This window comes from Terrapene carolina, unplaced genomic scaffold (genome assembly GCF_002925995.2).
Source record: "Terrapene carolina triunguis isolate 2854851 unplaced genomic scaffold, T_m_triunguis-2.0 Scaffold132, whole genome shotgun sequence".
Lineage (NCBI taxonomy): Eukaryota > Metazoa > Chordata > Testudines > Emydidae > Terrapene > Terrapene triunguis.
This window is the reverse complement of record NW_020664483.1, coordinates 11,865,617-11,887,408: the sequence shown is the minus strand read 5'-3', so window position 1 is coordinate 11,887,408 and position 21,792 is coordinate 11,865,617. Positions and strand designations below refer to the sequence as shown.

Genomic DNA, 21,792 nt, shown 5'->3' with positions numbered 1-21,792 from the left:
AAATCATATCCTTAGTTATGAGATTTCACTCTAAATCTCTGAACAGTAGAACTGATCAATCTCCTCTCTCTTAACAATGCAAAAATACATATTAGGTTTATATATCATGGACAGGGTGGATTTTTGCCTTAGGGTTCTGAACCTGAGCTTCTTGATGTGAACATATACTGGGGACTGGCTGGTTAGAAATGTCAATATACCTAGTTGGTTGCCTTAATTTTTGAACAGCTTATTTGCTAAGCTTTGATCTAATTGCCAGTGGTCTCATGCTACTGCTAGATATTAATGTGCACCCTGTGTTTTGACAATTCATCACATTTAATAAAATGAAAATAAAATACACAAATGCTCTGTTTAGAACATTGGCAATGTCCCTCCACTGTTAATGGCTTATTCCTGCCGTTATAATATTCTCTGCCTTTTTTTTTTTTAAGTCAATGGGATTTAAGGGTGTGTAATGGCAGGGCACCCACCTGTTGTGAGCAACCCCTTCTGGTCGTTTGCCTGCAGTCTTTAGACCAGTCCAGGCCCTGGTATCAGGCCGTACTCCCAGGGCTTCCTCCCTGGATGTAATGGTTTCATCCTCTGAGTCTGTTCTGGCCCCAGCTCTCCAGCTGGGCCTCCTGATAGTTCAATCCCCTTCTGCAGGTTTACTGCTGTCCAATTGTAGGCCCTTCCCCAATGGCCCTTGGGAGGTGGACCCAGGCCCACCCACTACTCCAGGTCCCAGTCCAAGAACCCTAAGAATAGCAATCACGCATCACCGTGTCCCTTTAGCAAGACTGCCTTCAGTTCCCTGAGCCACTTCCCCATGGCCCCAGCCTTCACCAATGCCTTACCCTTAGGTCAGGGCCCTTCTAAATTCAGGCCCGGCAGCTCTTCCTCACTCCCTTTGTCCCTACTAGCACTGAGCTATCCTTTGTGCTGCAGTTCCCTTCGGGCAGTCAGGAGCATCATCTGCACTCCTCTAGCTCCAGCAAGGAACTGCCTGTCTAGGGCTCTGCGGCTCCTTTTTCTAGGGCCCTTCTGGGCCCTGATTGTCTGCTCCCTGAAGCCACTCTAGCCTGCTTGGAGGACTTCTCCACTGCTCCTTTCCTGGGACAAGTGTAGCGGGGCTGTTTAGCGCTTTACAGGACTGGGCCTATGCTTGGTTTAAGAGAGATTTATTTTTGGCCAGATTGCATCAAGGGCAAATTTATTTGCACTGGTATTTAGCCAGGGTGATATTTATTCTCTTGTTCAGAAGACAGTTTTATATTGCACATATCATATTAATGTAAGGTTTTCAGGGCAGGAACAATAACAATATTTGCGTGCCTAGAACAATTGGATCCAAGTCTTACTTGCATTCTCTGGGTGAAACTGTAATATAAATATAAAATGATTATGATGATAGTGGGAACTATTTAAAAAAGGGAATTGAATGAAGTACACCATTTACTTTCATTGTGGTAACTGAAGTATTCCTTGCTTTTGGAATGGGAAAACCACAAACACTAATGCAAATATAACGACTAGGGTGGTCAAGGTCCAGTTTTTAATGGCGCCCAAAGTGTGTTCTTCTTTGGATATTAAAAGTCTTTGCAGCTACGTTATCCTGTAGGACAACTTGCCTGCAGGAACAGGCTTGGAAAGAAGAGCAGGAAAAGTCCATAATTCTGAGATGCAGTTCCCAAGCTATAGTATGTACCGAACTTATTGGAGGTCGGTGGAGAGCTAGCTGTTGGATGGTGCTGGCTCTGCTCCAACTGATTCTGCAGGTGTCCAGATACTTCATTGGAAAACCAGCTGGAAACAAGGAGGAGGAGCCAGTCCACCTGCCTAAACTACAAGTCAATACTAAATAAGAGCAGGAGAACAGGAAAAGTATCTTCCTTGACCAAGCCTCTAGTGGGGAACTGGAGCTGCCCATCACCAGAGAGCGGCATATGCAGGGTAGATGGGAGCAAGGTAGCTGCTATACACAAACTGTTAATTTAGAGCTAGTGAGGCCTAGCAGAATAGCTACTGTACAGGATGACTAGACTTTTCTGGACTTTCTTCCTTTTGTTGCTTCTACTCTGTCCAGAAGGAAGAAGAGGGCTATATATGATCTCCCGTCCCTTCACAAAGATACTTCTCTTTCTGGAGAGAAAGCTGCCTTCCCTCCCCCCCAAACACACAAACACAATATTCTGGCTGTCTGCATGGAGGTGAGATGGAGAAGGAAAGTTCTACAATAAAGGTAGGGTGGGGTCACTGAGGAACTCAGGACAGCATCTCAAAAATTCAGTAATCAAAACTTTACAGTGCTTAGCCTTGAGACTTATCACTAAGTAAAACTCCAATGAAGCTTCACATTTGTCCTCTAGGAGAGCAAGGAAAAAGCTCTCTTTTGGACAGTCAGCAATCACTTCTGGAATAGATACACTTTGTGATACCTTAAGCTACGATATCCATAAAATGCCAATTCCCATTGACATATGGAGCTTAATAAGCCTCCCTTCCGGAATCAAGTCAAAGTTTCTCCTTGTTAAATAGGTCACGTGAATACTACTTGCAGACTGTTGAGAGTTAATCAATTTACATTCTCTGCTAATAATTTCTAAGTATTTAAAATATATTCCAGAGAGAAAAGGACTGAGGGTAGGAAGAGAACAATTAGTAATGTGGACATGATGCTGTCTGAAATAAGATCTCTGTTAAATAATACATGTGACAGTTTCTTATAACAAGTACTAATTAGATTACTAGAATTATTTAAATATTATAATTGTCATTTAGTAGCTGCAATATTATATTTATATATTATATATTTATCATATATAATAATATTTAACTATATTTAATGTTAATAATAATTGTAATTACAAGTTAACCACTGAAAAACAGATTGCTATCCTAGTGACTCTCAGATCAGCCCTATCGCAGCAACAGACACATGTTCTGGTAAACTTTGCTCTTGGCTGAAATCTGACATTGTCCAAAGTAGGTGTTGAAATGCTAATTTATCCTCTAAATGTATTATGTGAAACTGCTGTTGAAAGAAACCACAGAACAGAGCCAAAGAAGTGACATGAACCTAGTTTGTTTGGACTAAGGAATTGCAGATAGGGGTTTTCAGAGGTTCTGGTGAGGTCACAAATATTAGCAATTAGTTTTAGCAATAGAAGAGGAAGTGTCCATATATGGACTTCTGGAATATTGTTTTGAATGGGTACTTTTGATAAGATCTGTTACTTGTCTGTTTCTTCTTTGAGGGAAGCCCTTAGGCACTTAAGAAACATTGGGCAGCATCTTCCTCCCAACACTGACTAACAGCATGCCAGGGTCACACATGCTGATACCAGGACTCAACAATGCACAGGTGCATCTGATGAAGTGGGTTTTAGCCCACGAAAGCTTATGCCCAAATAAATGTGGTAGTCTCTAAGGTGCCACAAGGACTCCTCGTTGTTTTTGCTGATACAGACTAACACGGCTACCACTCCGAAACCTATTAAAATGTAGACTTTCATAGCGTTTTCTCTGCAATTTTTTTGTGTTATTTTCCATTTTAATTTATTTTTTTCCTTCTTTACTTTTTAAGTGAGTTTAATAAGTATTAAAACTGATTTCTTGCATTGGTGGAGTATAACCAAAAAAAAAGTGGCAACAGTACCTCAAACTTATATCGCAAGTAATATGGCAGTAAGTAAGCCACAGGAGAACATAGATGATAACATCCTAAAATCCCTATCCAATGCTCCTATGTTTCTCCATCCTCAGAATCTATGATCTGCCATGATCACATGGCAAACCATGAGCCCTAATTTAAGAGAATTCTTATCCTTTCCCATCTGTGTATGCAGCCTAGGTTTTAACTTGGCAACTCTCAAGATTCGCAGTGAAATTAGTCCCACTGTTTACTATCCCACATCCACTTTCCCTTTTGCAAAAGTTCCCAAACGTCAGAAGTCTTGAACACTTGAAAATACATGAAAATCATGGAATCCATGACTCCTATAACAGCTGGGGTAAAAATGCAGCCTTTAAATAACTCTTTGTTTTCACAAGCTGTAATTTTTTGGGGGTGGGGGTGGGGGAAAGCAGGAACCAACCACTCTAGATGTGAAATTCTGTGCTTGGTCTCTTTCCAAAGATGTCTTTTCTGGAAAGATTTCCAAAGTACATTTTCCCTGGTAAATTAGATTTATTAATGGTGACCAGTGTATGTAGGTGTTTGATTTAAGAAGAAAACCAAAAACTTTTCAAACAGATATTGACCTTTCTTTGGACAAGGGAAAGAGGAAAAAGCACTGGAAGACCCTGAAAAGGAGAATTTACATCAGAATTGTTTACTTAGTTTGGCCTTGCTCCCAAGTGGAGCATAAGTTAAGTATGTCTAGAAGACAACTCTCCTGACAGAGTTAACCTCAAGTATCTTTCTTATCTTAAATTATACTAGGTAAATATTGTGGATCTGTTGCTTGGTAATTAGTCTAGTAGCTGGCAGTTCCAAACAATACTGGATTGACTATGAACATTCCTTGGGAATTCTTTAAGATTACGAATTCAATATGTTCCTGTCATAAGGGAAAGTACTTGTTAAAGTCATCTCTCAGTTAACTAATAATAAATACTTATACTCAGCTCTTATACCATGCTTTTCAATCAGTAACATTCAAAGCATTTGCAAAAGGAGGTAAGTAGCATTATGCTCATTTTACAGGTTGGGAAACTGAGGCACAGAGCACTATCTAGGAGAGGTATGGGGACACATGAGTCTCCACTCCTTGTGCCTCCTCTATTTTTTATTTTTGGGCTGATCATCATTTTATCACCATATCAGAGATTACACAGATCTCCAAGTAAAAAAGCAATACAGTTTTTAATTCAAAGTTTTGGGCCAGATTCTAATCTGTTTTACACAGATTTACAAGAAATAAGCACCAGGGCCCTTCTACCTAATTTTTTTAAACATTTAATCCTTCATTTGAATTCCATCAGTCTTGAAAAATGATGACGCTCCGGAGTCTTCTTTTCGACTTCTGGAATGGTGCCTTAATGGCAACTTGCCTCTGGCCTTCTCACAGCTTTAACTTGTTCAAGTTGGAACACTTTCTAAGTGTTTCTAAGCATTCTAAGAAGCTGGAGCGTGGAGAGTGCATTTTGGGAGGAATGCAGACTTTTCCTCCATCAAACGTCCTCTCATGAAAAGGAACCTGCTGTTACCCAAAACTTAATAAGCTTACTTTCTTCTTCACACTTTTTTTTTCTGAGGAAGGAGTGTTCTTAAGTGATACAAATAGGAAAGGCTTTTCTCTAGAAAGGAGTGCCTAAGGAGGCCAGGGAGAAGAAAAGCAAACCAAGCATTTATAAGAACATTGAGCAAAACCAGGCCTCAATCCTACAAATCGATCCAAAGAGGTGAACCCCTACAAATTGACCAGAGTCCTGATGACCTTGAGTTGAAGCTCAACTTTCAGTGTATGGGGCTCTGCCAGGGGGCATGCTTTGTCTGCAGGGATGTGACTGCAGAATCAGGGCCATATATTCTTTAAAGAAGAAAATAAATATTTTCTTATTAGTATGTGTGAAACAATATTCACTATTAGGATAGCTTAGACATATTACCCAATAAGGTCACCTGAAATGAAGTACATTTAAAAAACAAAACCCTAAGACTTTACCAAAACAAGACACTCATTACATACGCCTCTCCACATGGAGAGACGCTGAGATAATAAACTCCACATGACAGGTGTGCAGTCATGCTGCTTAATGCATAACTGGAGTGCACTCGGATACTATTGTGATGAACATCTATACAGAATAGAAGAAATTCACTTGCTGTCCTAGGCAATGGGAATCTCTAAAGCATGTGAGTGAGGGGGAAAAACAACCACCAGCAGCACCACTAAGCAGATCTTTGTGTGTTGTATATGTGCCCTGGTCCCCAAATGTATTACATAACACAGCATCACTGGCAAGTTCATCACTGCACAGCAACTGCTGTCACCCTTTCTTAAATCTGCCAGCATTTCAGATCTCACACAGAGACTTGCCCTTAGCAGCTACCAGATGAAAATGCCCTTTCAAGAGTCATGTCTGAGAGTTCTGGGAAAAAGCAGGGCTAAATAAGTTTTTTTTTTTAAAGTGTCATTCTCACATCTCCTTGAAAATTAGACGGCAAATATTGAAATGCAGAGCAGTAGCTCAATTAGGAGTTTGCGTGCTGACAGCCTTTTATAGAAAACTATGGAAAGACAGAGTGTCTTGGCAGAAATATGCTTTGCTCCTTGTACACCAATGAAAACAACAGATACATATGGAAACTCCATCTGCCATACTATATAGTGCTTCAGCTGTGCCTTAGCTTTTCAGCTTAAAAAAAATTCAATGACCATCTCAAAAAGTACCATTACCCGGGAAAAGGAACTCGAGGTTCTATCTAACTTCCTTTTAGTTACCTCAGGGAACCATGTTTCTTGTATGCAGGGCTTACTTTCTATTGACTAAACCAACTCTCATAAAATGAACTGTAATTGTTTGTGCATTTCATTTGCTAGTAAATTCCATACACATGCATCATGTCTAGGGTCTTTTTGCAAACTAATAACAAAAATATGTCCATGTTAAGACTTAAGGAAAAAAGTGTGCACATTATCCAAAATGTCCAGGAATGAAACCCAGAATTTTCCCTAGAAGATAAGGGATTTGGAGACTGAGGCAAAGATTTTTCTGCAATAAGTCCATATCTGGTGATTTCTAAAGTTTCTAAACTGCAGCTGTAATCTTCTCATAAGTAACATTAATACAGCTGGAAGGGGGGAAAAAAGGAACTGTACAAGGAAGTAATTCCTTTTCCACTTTCTGAAATCTGATTCAAATTAACAACTATCAAAATAATCAGCCTGTCTGATGTTATACTGATGCTGGTACATGATAAAAAGATTTTACATTTTTCTTACTTTAAAAAAATAATAAAGCTGTCATGCTTTTGTGGATCTTTTTTCTCCTTCATAATATCTGATTAGCCAATCCTAATATTAACTTAGCAAAATGGCTGCAAATTAATATATCTGACGTATGTACAATAACTAAGTAATGATTATTATGGTGGCACTTAGTTCTTCCATGATTTTTTAAATTTGCTGCACTGCTAGTCTCTCTCTATTAACCTTAAGAGAGATTAAAAATAACACTACCTATTATAATTCTATATGCATTTTAAAACGTTAAATGCAAAAAAAAGCAATTTACTAGATTTTAAAGCTAGAAATATATTTGTATCTACCAGTAAAGAATCAGCTCCACCCATAATAGTCTCCATTCATTTCTCCATGCTGCTTTTTAAGTATGCAACACCTTTTTTGAATCTACCCCTTTCCACCTTCAAATACTTCTTCAATAGCCATCTCTCCCATGGTTACTACAAGAAACTGGATGACTAATAATGGACAGGTTGAATTAAAACAATAAAAATGTATATTAATATATATAAATATTTGCCATCTTTTGATAGTATCCCTCTCCCTCATCGCTTCATAAATCACCAGTTGGGGAGGAAACAAATTAAAAAAATAAAAACAAACAAAAAATGATGGAACTAACAAGACATGTCCCCATCACCTTGGCCACTTTCCCTGCATGATGTACAAAGTTGCCCATATCTTAGTTTTTTGTCTCCGTAGAACCCTATCTTGAAAGCATTTGCTCATGCTGAACTTTGCACTATTGGAGCCACATGGGTGTAAAGTTAATAACTTGCATACATTTTTGCAAGATCAGGGCCTTAACCTATAAGCTCTTTGGGGCACAGACTATTTCACTTGTACAACAAGATCCCAAGCATTGTCCAATTGAATGCTGTTGTATAATAATAATAAAATATTAATTCATGCGCTAGCCAAAATGATCTACAAAGGCACAAAAAATCTGTTTAAACAACACCGACCATTTGCTATGAAGAAAACCCACTTAAATGGTACCTAATAATAGGTCTTACTTACCATAAATTCCAGTTGAAATACAGGGGAATGCCTGTAAAAACAAACAAGAAAATGAGTTGGATTTTTGGTTTTGAACTTATTAAAACCAGTACTGTTTTTAAATGCCTATTTCTCACCACTGATAGATGCAATATTCACATAGGACAAGAGTAGGGTACAAGAAGATTGTTTTCTTCTAATACACACAGTAGAGATTGAAAAATTCAACCCCTGGGTTAGAAAACTTTCCCTGGCCAATGAAGGCCTAAGTAATGAAAACACTGCAGCGTTTACAGCCCTTGTGGCTGTGAATGTGCCAAATGTGAACTAATTCTGTGCTATCTTCTTGAGTCTGCAGAGACACACCTACAGTTCTCCTGCTGCCCATAGTTGCACAAGGGCATGTCTACATAGCAAAGAAAAACCCACGGCTGGCCTGTGCCAACTGACTCAAGCTTGCATGGTTCAGGCTGCGGGGCTATTTCATTGCTGTGTAGACATCTGGGCTCAGGCTGGAGCCTGGGCTCTAGGATCCTGAAGGGTGGGACGGTCCCAGGGGGCTCCAGCCTCAGCCTGGAAGTCTACACGGCAATGAAACAGCCCCACAGCCTGAGCCCGAGTTGGCTGGCATGTGTGTAGACCTACTCCAAGCCTCCAGTTAGTCTCAAGCTTGCGATTGAGAAATGAGCACCAACTGCCAATAAAATGTTAATTTAATTCTACTTCCGCTGATTGGGAAAACTATAAGTAGCAGTGGAGAAGTAGAGCTATTCACAGGAAAGAAGGATCCAAAAAAGAGAGGCTAGCCAGGTTAGCAGAGAAATTAATACCCCATGAGCACACCTTGTAGCTGCAAGAGACCAAGGGAAGGGTAGAACAATAGATTGCAACCAAAAAAGTCAGGAACTCAGAGGATTTTTGGTAGAGTGAAGGGTGAAGAGAGAAGCCAGAAGTTGGAGGCAATGAAAAATAGCACAGACCTATTAGCTAGAAGACAATACAAAAGATGGAGCTCTTAAGCAGTGTCCAGGGACAGTAAACTGAGAGTAAAGACAAAACGCACCCTCTTTCCCTGCAGCTGCCCACGGTTAGTTATTTTAATCCTCTGCTTGTAGGTTGCTGATACAAGTCATAAGAGAAAAATCATATATACTTGTTAGGCTGCAAACAGCCATTATAAAAGTTACATAGTCAGCAGAGAAATTCAAGATAAAAAGGAGTGTTAGCAATATTTTACTAGTCTTTGAAAATTAAATCCTAGGATTGTGTTTCCCTTCTAAAACAACTGCCTGTAATTAACAGCTAGAGGGCTCCCTGGTAAGTTTTGGGGATGGCAGTAACACAAGCACTGCAGGAAAAAAAAAAAACCTGGCACTGTTTAGAGCTAAATACCACTGTTCTCTGAAAACTCAAGAGTTAAAATATTTAATAAATCATGACTGTTTCATGATTACAGGAAGCGGGCAGCTGTCACTGACGGACCTCAGACACCCCATTTTCTTTTATTACAGTATGTTATCATCAGAATAGCTGGGAACTTTTCCAGCATTTTGAAATCATGCTGGGCTTGTGTGCCATACTCAATACACATCCATTGTTGCTAACATTTAAGATTTTTTCCTAGGGACAATTTTCCGAATAAAGCAGAGGCCTGAGAATACTTGGCTCCCAGATGCTAGAGAATTGTATGTGCAGGCCAGGGAATTCAGGGGTTTTATATTATAAACATCAAGGCCCTAACAAAGATACATTTTTTCAAGCATTTGCTGTCATGCCACAAAATAAATAAATAAACAAACAAACAAACAAATAAATAGGGCTGTCGATTAATCACAGTTAACTCACGCGATTAACTCAAAAAAATTAATTGTGATTTAAAAAATTAATCGAGATTAATTGCACTGTTATACAATAGAATACCAATTGTAATTTATTAAATACTTCTGGATGTTTTTCTACATTTTCAAGAATATTGATTTCTATTGCAGCACAAAATATAAAGTGTACAGTGTTCCCTTACAAATATTTGCAATGTAAAAATGATAAACAAAAGAAACAGTATTTTTCAAGTCACCTCATACAAGTACTGTAGTGCAATCTCTTTATCATGAAAGTGTAACTTACAAATGTAGATTATTTTTGTTATATAACTGCACTCAAAAACAAAAATAATGTAAAACTTTAGAACCTACAAGTCAACTCAGTCCTACTTCTTGTTCAGCCAATCACTAAGACAAACAAATTTGTTTACATTTATGAGAGATACTGCTGCCTGCTTCTTATTTACAATGTCACCTGAAATAAGAACAGGCATTCGCGTGGCACTTTTGCAGCCGGTGTTGCAAGGTATTTACATCCCAGATATGCTAAACGTTTGTATACCCCCTCCATGCTTCGGCCACCATTCCAGAGGGCATGCTTCCATGCTGATGACACTCGTTAACGAAGTAATGCATTTATTAAATTTGTGACTGAACTCCTTGGGTGAGAATTGTATGTCTCCTGTTCTGTTTTACCTGCATTCTGCCATATATTTCATGTTATAGCAGTCTCAGATGATGACCCAGCACGTTTGTTTTAAGAACACTTTCACAGCAGATTTGACAATATGAGATTTCTAAAAATAGCTGCAGCACTCGACCCAAGGTTTAAGAATCTGAAGTGCTGTCCAAAATCTGAGAGGGACGAGGAGTGGAGCATGCTTTCAGAAGTCTTAAAAGAGCAACACTCAGATGTTAAAACTACAGAACCCAAACCACCAAAAAAGAAAATCAACCTTCTGCTGGTGGCATCTGACTCAGATGATGAAAATGAACATGTGTTGGTCCATTCTGCTTTGGATCATTATCGAGCAGAACCTGTCATCAGTATGGAGGCATGTCTTCTGTAATGGCGGTCGAAGCATGAAGGGACAGATGAATCTTTAGCATATCTGGCATGTAAATGTCTTGCGACGCCAGCTACAACAGTTCCATGTGAACACCTGTTCTCACTTTCAGGTGACATTGTAAACAAGAACGGGCAGCATTGTCTCCCAAAAATTGTAACCAAACTTGTTTGTCTGAGTGATTGGCTGAAGGAGGACTGAGTGGACTTGTAGGCTCTAGAGTTATACATTGTTTTATTTTTGAGGGGGTTTTTTGTACATAATTCTACATTTGTAAGTTCAACCTTCATAATAAAGAGATTGCACTATAGTACTTGTATTAGGTGAATTGAAAAATTATTTCTTTTGTTTTTTACAGTGCAAATATTTGTAATAAAAATAAATATAAAGTGAGCACTGTACACTTTGTATTCTGTGTTGTAATTGAAATCACTATATTTCAAAATGTAGAAAAAACATTTAAATAAATGTTATTCTATTATTGTTTAACAGTGCGATTAATCGCGATTAATTTTTTTAATTGCTTGACAGCCCTATAAATAAACTCTACTATGCTCCCTGCCTCATCAATTGCACTGTGATATGTATGTGATGTTTCACTACACATGAAGAGAAAGAAAAAAAAAAACTACCCACAACAGCAGCTGAGCAAGAGGAGATGAAGGGACATAACAACGATAGAGCAAAAATACATATAAATCGACAGGACTACTTGGAAAGTGAGATACCTATCAGCCCAGTCACCCCAGCAAAATTTATATTCACGCTGGGTGAGAGGTGAAGCAGTCCCACCTTACTGGCCAGAGCACTAGCTGCTCAGGATGGAGGTTCAAACCCTGGGACAGCCCTTTAACATCCAGTGCCTTGGTCATTATTCAACATCGAAGCAGGGCATATATAGACACACATTTTCAAACTTGGTGCTGGAAGCGAGGTACCTAAGCCCATATCAGTGCCTTAAAATGCATCTTGCTGTCTTAATGTTGTTAACTACCAAATTAGTCTATCAAGTAAGATATACACAAAAAGGGGACAAATATTCAAAGTACTAAATGCTCAGGTAAGGCACAGATTTTCTTCTTAGTTTACCTAAAACTGAGACTATTTACACCCTCTTCGCTCTGATTTTGTACAGAAAACGGATAATTAAATATAAGAAAACAGTATGAAGAGTTTAGTTTCAGTGTAGCAATTTGTCAGGCAGTTTGTGGGTGCATGGTAACTTTTTCTGATTGAACAGGTCAGACCATTGAATAATTATGTCTTGTAAATAAAAACTGGAGCCTAAGCCTGCACTACAGAACAAGAAAATAATCAGTGCTTCCACTGTAACATCGGGTGTGGGGAGATAAGCCCCAAAGTCCAACTTTAAAGACACGATGGGGATGCAAAATATTAATTTGAGAGTAAAATTCACTCAGGTGTGAAAGGCCTGATGCCATCACCTACATCCCAACGTGGCTGGGAAGGAAAGGAGCATGGGTCAAAGAGCTATGAACATGCTGCATTACCTTCTCCAGTAGGTGGTCTTTGCATGTTGCAGAGGGTGGTCTCTGTGTTAGATCCATACCAGATGAAATCATAATTATTGGGTCTGGGGCAGGTTAGGTTTGGGATCAAAGGATCCACATTTATGGAGATCTATTGGCCTGTAACCCATACTTATCAATTAGTTGACTTGATAATGCAGTAATTTGGCAGTAATCTGTAAGAATATCAAATCCAATCAACTAAGCTCTAGGAACTGAATTGTATTCTCTTTCAGAAATAGTAAATATACAAGACGGAGCTTAAATTTCACCTATATATTACTGCCAAGCTATTCTGTGAGCTGCACTAAGACAGCTAATGGATACAAGCTTCTCTTATATTGAAAATGAATATATTTTTCTTGCTTCCCCGTTAAGACTGTGTAACAATCTTGGATCATCATCAGAGTTCGAACCCAGGACCTCCATTACAGCAGCACAGACCAGTCCCACTTGAGCTAAAGAAATAACTCCATGAGCCAGTAGTAATAAGCTCTTATTCAGCAACTAGAGGGAGACACAACACACACCATGCCAAATGTGGGTTACAAATGCATGATTACATTTTACTTTTCTCCCAACTGTGTGTCTGGAGACCTGCACCTCTCAGTCAGACTGGATTTTGCCTCCAGCAGAAGAAACCAAAGCCTTACTACAGAAATGGTCTCATGCTCTTTCCCTCTCTTATTACACTTATTATGTGATGCCATCTTTGCTTCCCACCTCTGGTCTTACATTGATCATAGCTCAGGAGAAACCCAGAATATGTCCCAAAGTCTCAGATATCTGCTCTCACTCTTGCTCTGGATCCCTAGCCAACATGAAGCAACATAGAGGGGAAAGGAAAGGAAAGAAAAGGAACCATTCTTTATTTAGTCATACAGGAAGACATTATTTCAGAGCTAATGCTTGCTTTATATTTAACCAGGGAATTAATTAGGGCATAATGATTAAGAAAGGAGATGTCTAATGGAAAGATTATGTTTCTCTGTCTTTCTTAAAAAAAAATAAATATATATATATATATATATATACACACACACACACACTTAAATAAAGAGGAACAGAATTATAGTCGATAATTCCTACTCGCAACAATTGCAACTTACAGCCTGAAAAATATTTAGCTTTGTAGTTTGTACCCCATCAATCACAATGAATCAGTGTATTAAGGAAATGAGAAATAGAACAGAAATAATGCTTATAGTTACAGAGCTCAGGCTAAAGTGGCTGCATACCTTGTGCTAATGAAAAAAGGAGGGAATGGCTGTAACACTCTCTAATAGGGGACTCTAAAATCCAGTGTTTTTTTCAGTTTCAAAATTAAAGATATAATGGTTTCAGATGATTGTTTCCTCTTTCAAATCTCCCCTATGGAGCAGTGCTGGAGACTGCGGGACAATGGTAGTCAGCAGCAGAAGATACAGGTCTCCTCTCCTCCCTTGTCCTATATTCCTAAATAAATTACGAAAAAAGACTGAAATATCCTGTAACAGCATGGCACACACCTCTCACAAGCACCCTCTTCTGGTCGGTTGTGTCTGCAGTCTTTAGACCAGTCCTGGCCCTGGCATCGGGCCATAATCCCAGGGCTTCCTCCCTGGAGGCAATGGTTTCACCCTCTTAGTCTGTTCAGTCTCCTTCTGGGGGTTTACTGCTGGCCAGTTGTAGGCCCTTTCCCAGTGGCCTATGTGGGGGGATCCAGGCCCACCCACTATTCCAGGTCCCAGTCCAAGAACCCTAAGAATAGCAGTTATGCACCACCGTGTCCATTTACCAAAACTGTCTTCAGGTCCCCGGACCATTTCCCTGCAGCCCCAGCCTTCACCGATACCTTATCCTTAACTCAGGGTCCTTCAGGGCCAGCCAGGAGCTTTTCCTTGCTCCCCCGGTCCCTACTAGCACTGAGCTGTCATTGTGCTGCAGTTCCCTTTGGCCAGCCAAGAGCACCCTCTATACTTCTCTAGCTCAGTAAGGAACTTCCTGTCTTGGGCTCTGCAGCTCCTTTTCATAGAGCCCTCCTGGGCCCTGATTGGCTGCTCCCTGCATCCTCTCTGATTGGCTGGAAGACCTCTCCACTGCTCCTTATCTGGGAGGAGTGTGGCAGGACCCTGAGGCCTCCAGAAGGGGGCCTCTGGGCCTAATCCACCCTCTCACATACCTAGTGGGGGCTTCCACCAGCTGCTACCAGGTCCTCTTTGCCCCAAGCCTCCTAGTCCAACGCTGCCCAAGACATATGAAAGGAAAATCAACAGTGATTATTTGAAACTAACATATATATCAGAAGGCAGGAATCTGGGGTGCAACAGACATGGAGTCCTTACCAGCACAGCACAGACACCAGCCAGCTCTGCAACTTCCTTGCAGCAAACACAGACAGCACCATCCTCCAGCTTCCCTCATGCCTGAGCAGATTTAGCACCTGCATGAAGAATAGCTGGCTGAAACTAAGGCCAGGCAAGATGGATCTAATTTAAGGTCTTGTTGCTGATTGTTTAGGTACTAATTGGACTGGGCCACAAAGCGTATGTCTACACTGCAATTAAAAACCCATAGCTGGCCCATGCCACCTGACTCAGGCTTGCAGGGCTTGGTCTAAGGGGCTATTTAACTGTGGTGTAGACGTTTGGACTGGGACTGAAGCACAGGCTCTAGGACCCTGCGAAGGGGGTGGGTCCCAGAGCTCAGGCCAGTGGTGGGCAACCTGCAGCCCATCAGGGTAATCCGCTGGCGGGCTGCGAGACAGTTTGTTACATTGACCGGCCTCAGGCATGGCCATCTGCAGCTCTCTGCATCCCTCACCGCTTCCCGTAGCTCCCATTGGCCGTGCACGGTGAACCGTGGCCACTGGGAGCTGCAGGGGGCTGTGCACGGTCGGTGTAAACAAACTGTCTCGTGGCCCGCCAGCGGATTACCCTGACGGGCCGCGTGCAGCCCGCAGGTTGCCCACCACTGGCTCAGGCTGTACCCTGAGCCAGAATGTCTACACCGCAACTAAACAGCCCAAGTCAGCTGGGTGTCTAAATTCAGCATGGAGGATATTTGGATATCTCAGGGATTGCCTCATTCCCCATGTCCAAAATCTAGTATTGAATCTGTGTGCATTCATTAAAGGCACTAGAGCTGACTGTGCATGGGGGGAATCTTGCAAATTCTAGGTGACTGGATTTTTTTTACAGCTATACCCTGAGAGACAGAGTAGAGAATTTCATTTCTTTAAGGTGTTGTTACAGCCATCATCACATTCTTTCATTTCCATTCAAAAAATACACTTCCGCTCTTACATTGTTTAGCAGCCTCTGGATAGTTTTTTTTTTTAAATGACTATGTAGCCACAACACAACCATTATCTTGCTTTCTGTTTCTATCATGCATCTGCAAACATCTGTGAATGGAACTACAGGCTGTACAAAATTCTAGCTAGTTATTTCTGAATACCAGTCTTAGTGTTCTCTATGGCCATTACATAGATGAATTTTGTGGTCTCAGCTCACTCCCTCATAAAGAAATGATCATAGCATAAAACTAGCAGATATAATTTTGTAAACTATTACACAGCTTTTATTCACCACTTAGGAGAGACCCATGTCTGAGATAACATTTTGACTAAATTTTCTCTTGCTCCTACGGAGGCAATTTAGCCTTGATGCCAGGTTAAAATTATTGGCAGTGCAGTAACGGGGAACTCACACTCTGGGTGTCTAGAAAGTACAATATTTGGATTATGGACAAAAGTCTTTATTCTCCAGAACTCCCACAGTTCTACCCTTTTCTGGGCATAATGATATCTTTGATTTCAGTAAAAATGCAATTTCAAAGAAGGAAAATTTAATTCCTATCATCATAATTAAATGTTTCTCATCTTAATTAAAGATGCTATAAATGCAAATCATCAACTAACATTTAACAGCTCTGCTTCTAAGACAGATCGTTTTGCTTTATTTATTTTGGAGCTGGTGAAAGATGCTAGATTGAAAACACTGAAAATTGGATAACTCTGTTCCCAGAAGAGGTACAGCATAAACAAAGGCAATGCAAACTTCCTCTTAATGCTTTGCCAGTATGCTTCCACTCTGATCTAGAGAGATTAGGCCCACTGGAATCAGTGGAATGAATTCAACAGCTTACAATAGGATTAAATTAGTTGAATATCTTTAGTAGATGACATGGAAGACCAGTTTCGACCACCATTTAGTCTATAGTTTCTCTGCTAAGACTGCAGCTAGTGATTAATTAGGACCAAATGTCATCGTGTTTTGTTATGGGATTTGCAGTGGTTGCCATAAAAAGGTTAGCATCTGCTCACAATTATTGCACTGAGCTATTCAAGGCTTGTCTATATGGCATGGCAATACACAGTAGGGTGTGCATTAACAGTTCCCTACTGTGCACTAAGGAACTTATAGTGCATGCCAGAAGGGTCTATGTGGGCCAGTTAGTGAGCAGCACATTGGTGCACATTAGAATTCATACATCCCCAGTGTGCATTGCAGCACTGCATGGACAAGCCCCATGATACTAGTGTCAATACTTTTTCCATGCACATGGGAATAACTTTGGTGCTCTGATAACACTCTGTGCAGGATAAGTTTTCATTGGTGACCAGTACAGGTATGCACATGCTCTCAGATTAAGGTAAGCACTGAAACACATGCTAGATTTTAACCACATGCTTAAGCGCCCTTCCTGAATAGAAATGCTTTCCTGAAACAGGGCCACTAAGAGGAGATGTCCAATAAAAAAATAAGCAATATGGACTTGCATGTACAAACAAAAAAATATTTTAATTAAGCAAAAATAGGGAGATATGGTGGAGTAGCAGTACAAGCAAACTTAGGCCTTGACTACACTTGGAGGGTTTTATTAGTGTAGGTATACTAGTATAGTTAAACAAGCCAAACCCTCCTGATATGGCTGCAACTTATACAGTACCTAGGGTTACCATCCGTCCGTATTTCCCCGGACATGTCCGGCTTTTGTGTCTCTAAATAGCCGTCCGGGAGGAATTGGTTACAAGGTTAAAATGTCCGGGGTTTTTTTCTCCCTCGCCTCCCTCCCTCCCTTCCACGCAGAGTGCAGCTGCTGATTGGGTGGCTTGGCCGATTGACCCACTCCCATTGGCCTCCAGCAGCCAGAGCCCTCCCCTGCTCCCCCCTCCCTCTGTCTGCAGCCCTGTGTAACGCACAAACCGACCCACCGGGCAGAGTATTTTGCAAACACGTGGAGCCAGAATGGTAAGGGGGGGGCAGTCAGGGAGTGGGGGAGTGTTGGATGGGTCCCCGGCCTCCACCTGCCACCCCCCCTCCTCGCGTCCCCCCCCTGTGGGCCCCGCCCCACCTGCCTCTCCCTTGTCTGCTGCCCCCGGGTCCTAGTGTCCCCCATCTACTAATGGGAAGACAGGCTGCCCTTACCCTGCCCTTCCACCCTAGCCCTGAGCCTCTCCAACATCCCAAACCCCTCAGCCCCAGCCCTCATCCCCCCACACCCTAATCCTCTGCTCCATCCCTGAGCCCCCTCCTGCATCATGAACCCCTCATCCTCAGACCCACAGCCCTCACCCCTGCATCCCCTCCTATCCCCAAACTCCCTCCCAAACCCCCTCCCCCCTTCCCACACACCCCCTCCTGCCCTCAAACTCCCTCCCAAAGCCTGCACCCCCTCCCTTTGCACCGCCTCCCACCCCCAAACTCCATCCCAGAGCCTGCACCCCTCACCCCCTCCTGCACACCCACCCCCTGCCCCAGCCCGGAGCCTGCACCCAGCACCCAAACTCTATCCCAGAACCTGCACCCTGCACCCCTCCTGCACCCTAATCCCCAGCCCAGGACCCGCACCCCAGACCTCCTCCCCCCACCCATCCCCCCTCCCAGAGCCTTAGGCAGGTGGGGGGGGGGGTTCTGGGCACCACCAAAATTTCTACAACCCTGCCACCCATGCGAGTGGATAAGGGTTGGGGCAGTCAGGGGACAAGAAGCAGGGGGGGGTTGGGGTTCTGAGGGGGGCAGTCAGGGGGTGGGAAGTGGGAGGGAGTGGATGGGGGCGGGGCTAGGGCGGGGCTTCCCCCCCCCCAGTGTCCTCTTTTTTGATTGTGGAAATATGGTAACCCTAACAGTACCAATATAACTCATGCTAGTTGGAATAAACTACACCAGAGTAAGCCAGTTATACCAGTACAACTGCATCTAAATGAGGGCAGGTAGGGGGATAGCAAAAAAAAAATCACACCTCTAACTGAACTGACACAGCTATATCAATACAGCTTTTAAGTATAGACCAGGCTTTTCTGTGGGACTAAACATTTCACCTTCAGCTTGAGGATAATTTGGACTATTTGATCCCTGGCAGGAAAAAATTTGTTGCCTTTATGAAAACACAAATACACTATATATGTCCACTGGGAACTTATTGTACTAAAACCAACCATTTATTTTCATAGGCCACTATACAGCAGTCACTTAGCAATGACTATGGGTCACTACATTCCGTGGTCAAACTCAAACCAGTCAGACTCCATATCCCATTACAAATCCTCAGGCTCATCCCATCCTGACAAAGAGCATATAAAATACAATCACTTTCTTAACACTTAGGATTCTAATCTGTCCTATGGTATTGAAAGTCATCTGGGCTAATCATTTTCTTGGGCTTGGGTAAGCTACTATGTGGCACTTTGATGGGCAGGAAGGCGAGTTTGTGACCGGAAGGAGAAAAGGTTCCTGTTTGAAGAATCCTGTGTTACATATTCTGTATAAGAAGCATCGTCACATTTTTGTTGTTACGGTTTCAAAGAATGTGCATTCTTTCCAATGGGCTTGACTGTAATTTTACAATGTACCCCGAGTAAGGGACCTTGCATAGTTCTGCCACCTTCAGAGCACACCAGAAAACAAATTATGACTCAGAGATCCATAATTCTTCCCCTGCTCCCCAATTGTTCTGCACAAGGAGTAAATTTGTTTGCCCCTTTTGCAGAGCAAAATACTCCCCTTTGTACACCCACCCAGCTGCCTACCATTGAGTTAGAAGGATGAACCAGACTGTCAGTTTACAATCTAGCTCACAGTAAAGGGCCGTGTGCTGTTTCAGTCTTACATTTCATACTTTCCTAATGTTACTTTTCCATGTAAGCAATTGCTGTACTTCTCATCAGTGTGTTATGAGATTGCAATTGGGAGGGAACAGGATTCCCATGACTGTACTTAGGAAGGGTGGTGATCCGCTAAGCAATTTTGATATTTAATTGTGGTCCATGAAATGAAAAATTTGAGATCCTTTGTCCCAGAGCTCACCAGCAGTCAGACATTCTCTCCTCATCACATAAAGAAAACAATATAAACTGGTGTCATAATGTTCATGGATACTGACAAGAAACCTGAGCAAGATAAACTGCTGATGCCTAAATCACTATAAAATGTACTTGTCCATAGCTCAGGTGGGAGAGAAACAGTATATATCATGAGTACACTTCTGAAAATAATCTAAGTGACTTGGGAGCCTAATGGTAAACATTTCAAAAGCACTTAAGTGACTCAGGAAATCTAAGTCCCATTTTCAAATAACTTAGGGCTGTCCTCAAACTGCTCTACATTACTGTGGAGTAGGAACCTTTTAGTTTGCGTCCATGGCATTCAGAAGGGGGAGTTCCAGCACAGCACTTTGCTATACACTGCTATTCAGACCCCCTTAGGGTATGTCTACACTACCTGCCGGATCGGCGGGCAGCGATCGATCCAGCGGGGGTCTATTTATCGCGTCTAGTCTAGACGCGATAAATCAATCCCCGAGCGCTCTCGTGTCGACTCCTGTACTCCAGCGCCGCGAGAGACACAGGCGGAGTCGACAGGGGAGAGGTAGCAGTCAACTCACCGCAGTGAAGACACCACGGTAAGTCGATCTAAGTACGTCAACTTCAGCTACGTTATTCACGTAGCTGAAGTTGTGTAACTTAGATCAACACCCCTCCCCCCCCCAGTGTAGACCAGGCCTTAGTCCAAACTGTGGGACAGTGTAAACATAGCCTTACTGCCTTAGGCACCTACGTTTCATTGAAAGTCAATGGGACTTAGGTGCCTAAGTCACTTTTGAATATTGGGTTCAGGATCCTAAGTCATTTAGGTGCTTTTAAAAATGTTACTCTATATAACATATGACTCACCAAGGCCACATGACACAACGCCATAAACTATAGGATTTATGTGCCAACTCTGTGTTAAAAAAAAAGCTGTGCAAAACCAGCATATAGTAAATATGTTACATTGCATCTTTTCAATACCATCATGCATTTCAAGAGCTCAGTTTGCAATGTTTGTTCTAGAATCATTACAATTGCAAATTCATTCCGCTCCCCAATCTCATCCTATCTCCAATTAAATGTCATCCTGATTCTTTTTTAGAAAATTCTTCCAACCCTGTTTGGAACTAAATATGTTAAATACAAATCCAAGTTATTTCCAAACTTTTGTCGCCTGTCATGATTTCTATTTTTATTATCATTATAAATTGTAATTTAATGAATAACAAAGCTTACGTTCACACATTATTCAGAGAAAATGTATTAACAAAATCCTTTGATGCAATTTGATACACCGCAAGTGAAGGGAAAAATTAAATGGAAGAATGAATATGAGAATGTTTAAAATTCCATCTTGATTATGCCCTAATAATCAGTATAGCCCAGGTTAGGAAGTTTATTAATCTGTCATTAAAGGATATAGGAAGAATAATTTCACTGGAAATAAGAGTGTGTTTTTAAGTAGGCTGGATCCACCACAAATCGGTCCATGTTGTCTCCCTGAGTCATACAGTGGTCTAGAGCCAGATTTTATCCTCACATGTCCAGGAACAAATTCCAGTGACTTCCATGGGACCACGGGTAAGTATTTGAGGTAAACACTTCACCACCTGTCATATTCCTATATTTTGTATCAAGATTCTCCATTGTATCTTCAGTTACCAGACAAGACAGAAAGAAAGCTAACACTGAACAGCACAAGGAAGATTGACCCAAAAGGTAAACAAACTAAGCAGTGGTGATTAATAAATAAATAAATAACCAGCCTGATGATTTGGTGGCAATTGATTACTGACAGAAGATAGGGGCCTGAGCCACAGCCTATTGAACTCGATAGAAAGATGCCTATTGACTACAATGGGTTTGTGTTAAGCCCACCAAGCTTCCCTAAAGCTACATAGCTAAAATTACACAACTCTGAAACAAATTTTCTTCACCTTTTAAGATAATCTCCACAGGTTTTCTTTGCTGGACATACTCAAAGATAAATAGAAATATGACTCTCAGACAAATATTTACAGGTCTCGGTATCACAGAGTTCTTTGCCTTCCATAAAGCTCAGCTGCTGAAAGAAGTCACTCCTAGAGGTTAAGAGGACGAGAAGGACATCTTAAATGTTTAACTATTCAACCA

General features: G+C 41.5%; 1 protein-coding gene across 1 annotated transcript in view; it reads right to left on the bottom strand.

The window, feature by feature from the left end:
• MACROD2 (mono-ADP ribosylhydrolase 2) overlaps positions 1–21,792 on the bottom strand; it is a 1,327,587-nt gene that overhangs the window by 395,311 nt on the left and 910,484 nt on the right. The window contains exon 7 of the mRNA XM_026653173.1: positions 7,974–8,004. Within this exon, the coding sequence (XP_026508958.1) occupies positions 7,974–8,004 (31 nt within the window). The remainder of the gene's footprint in view (positions 1–7,973; positions 8,005–21,792) is intronic.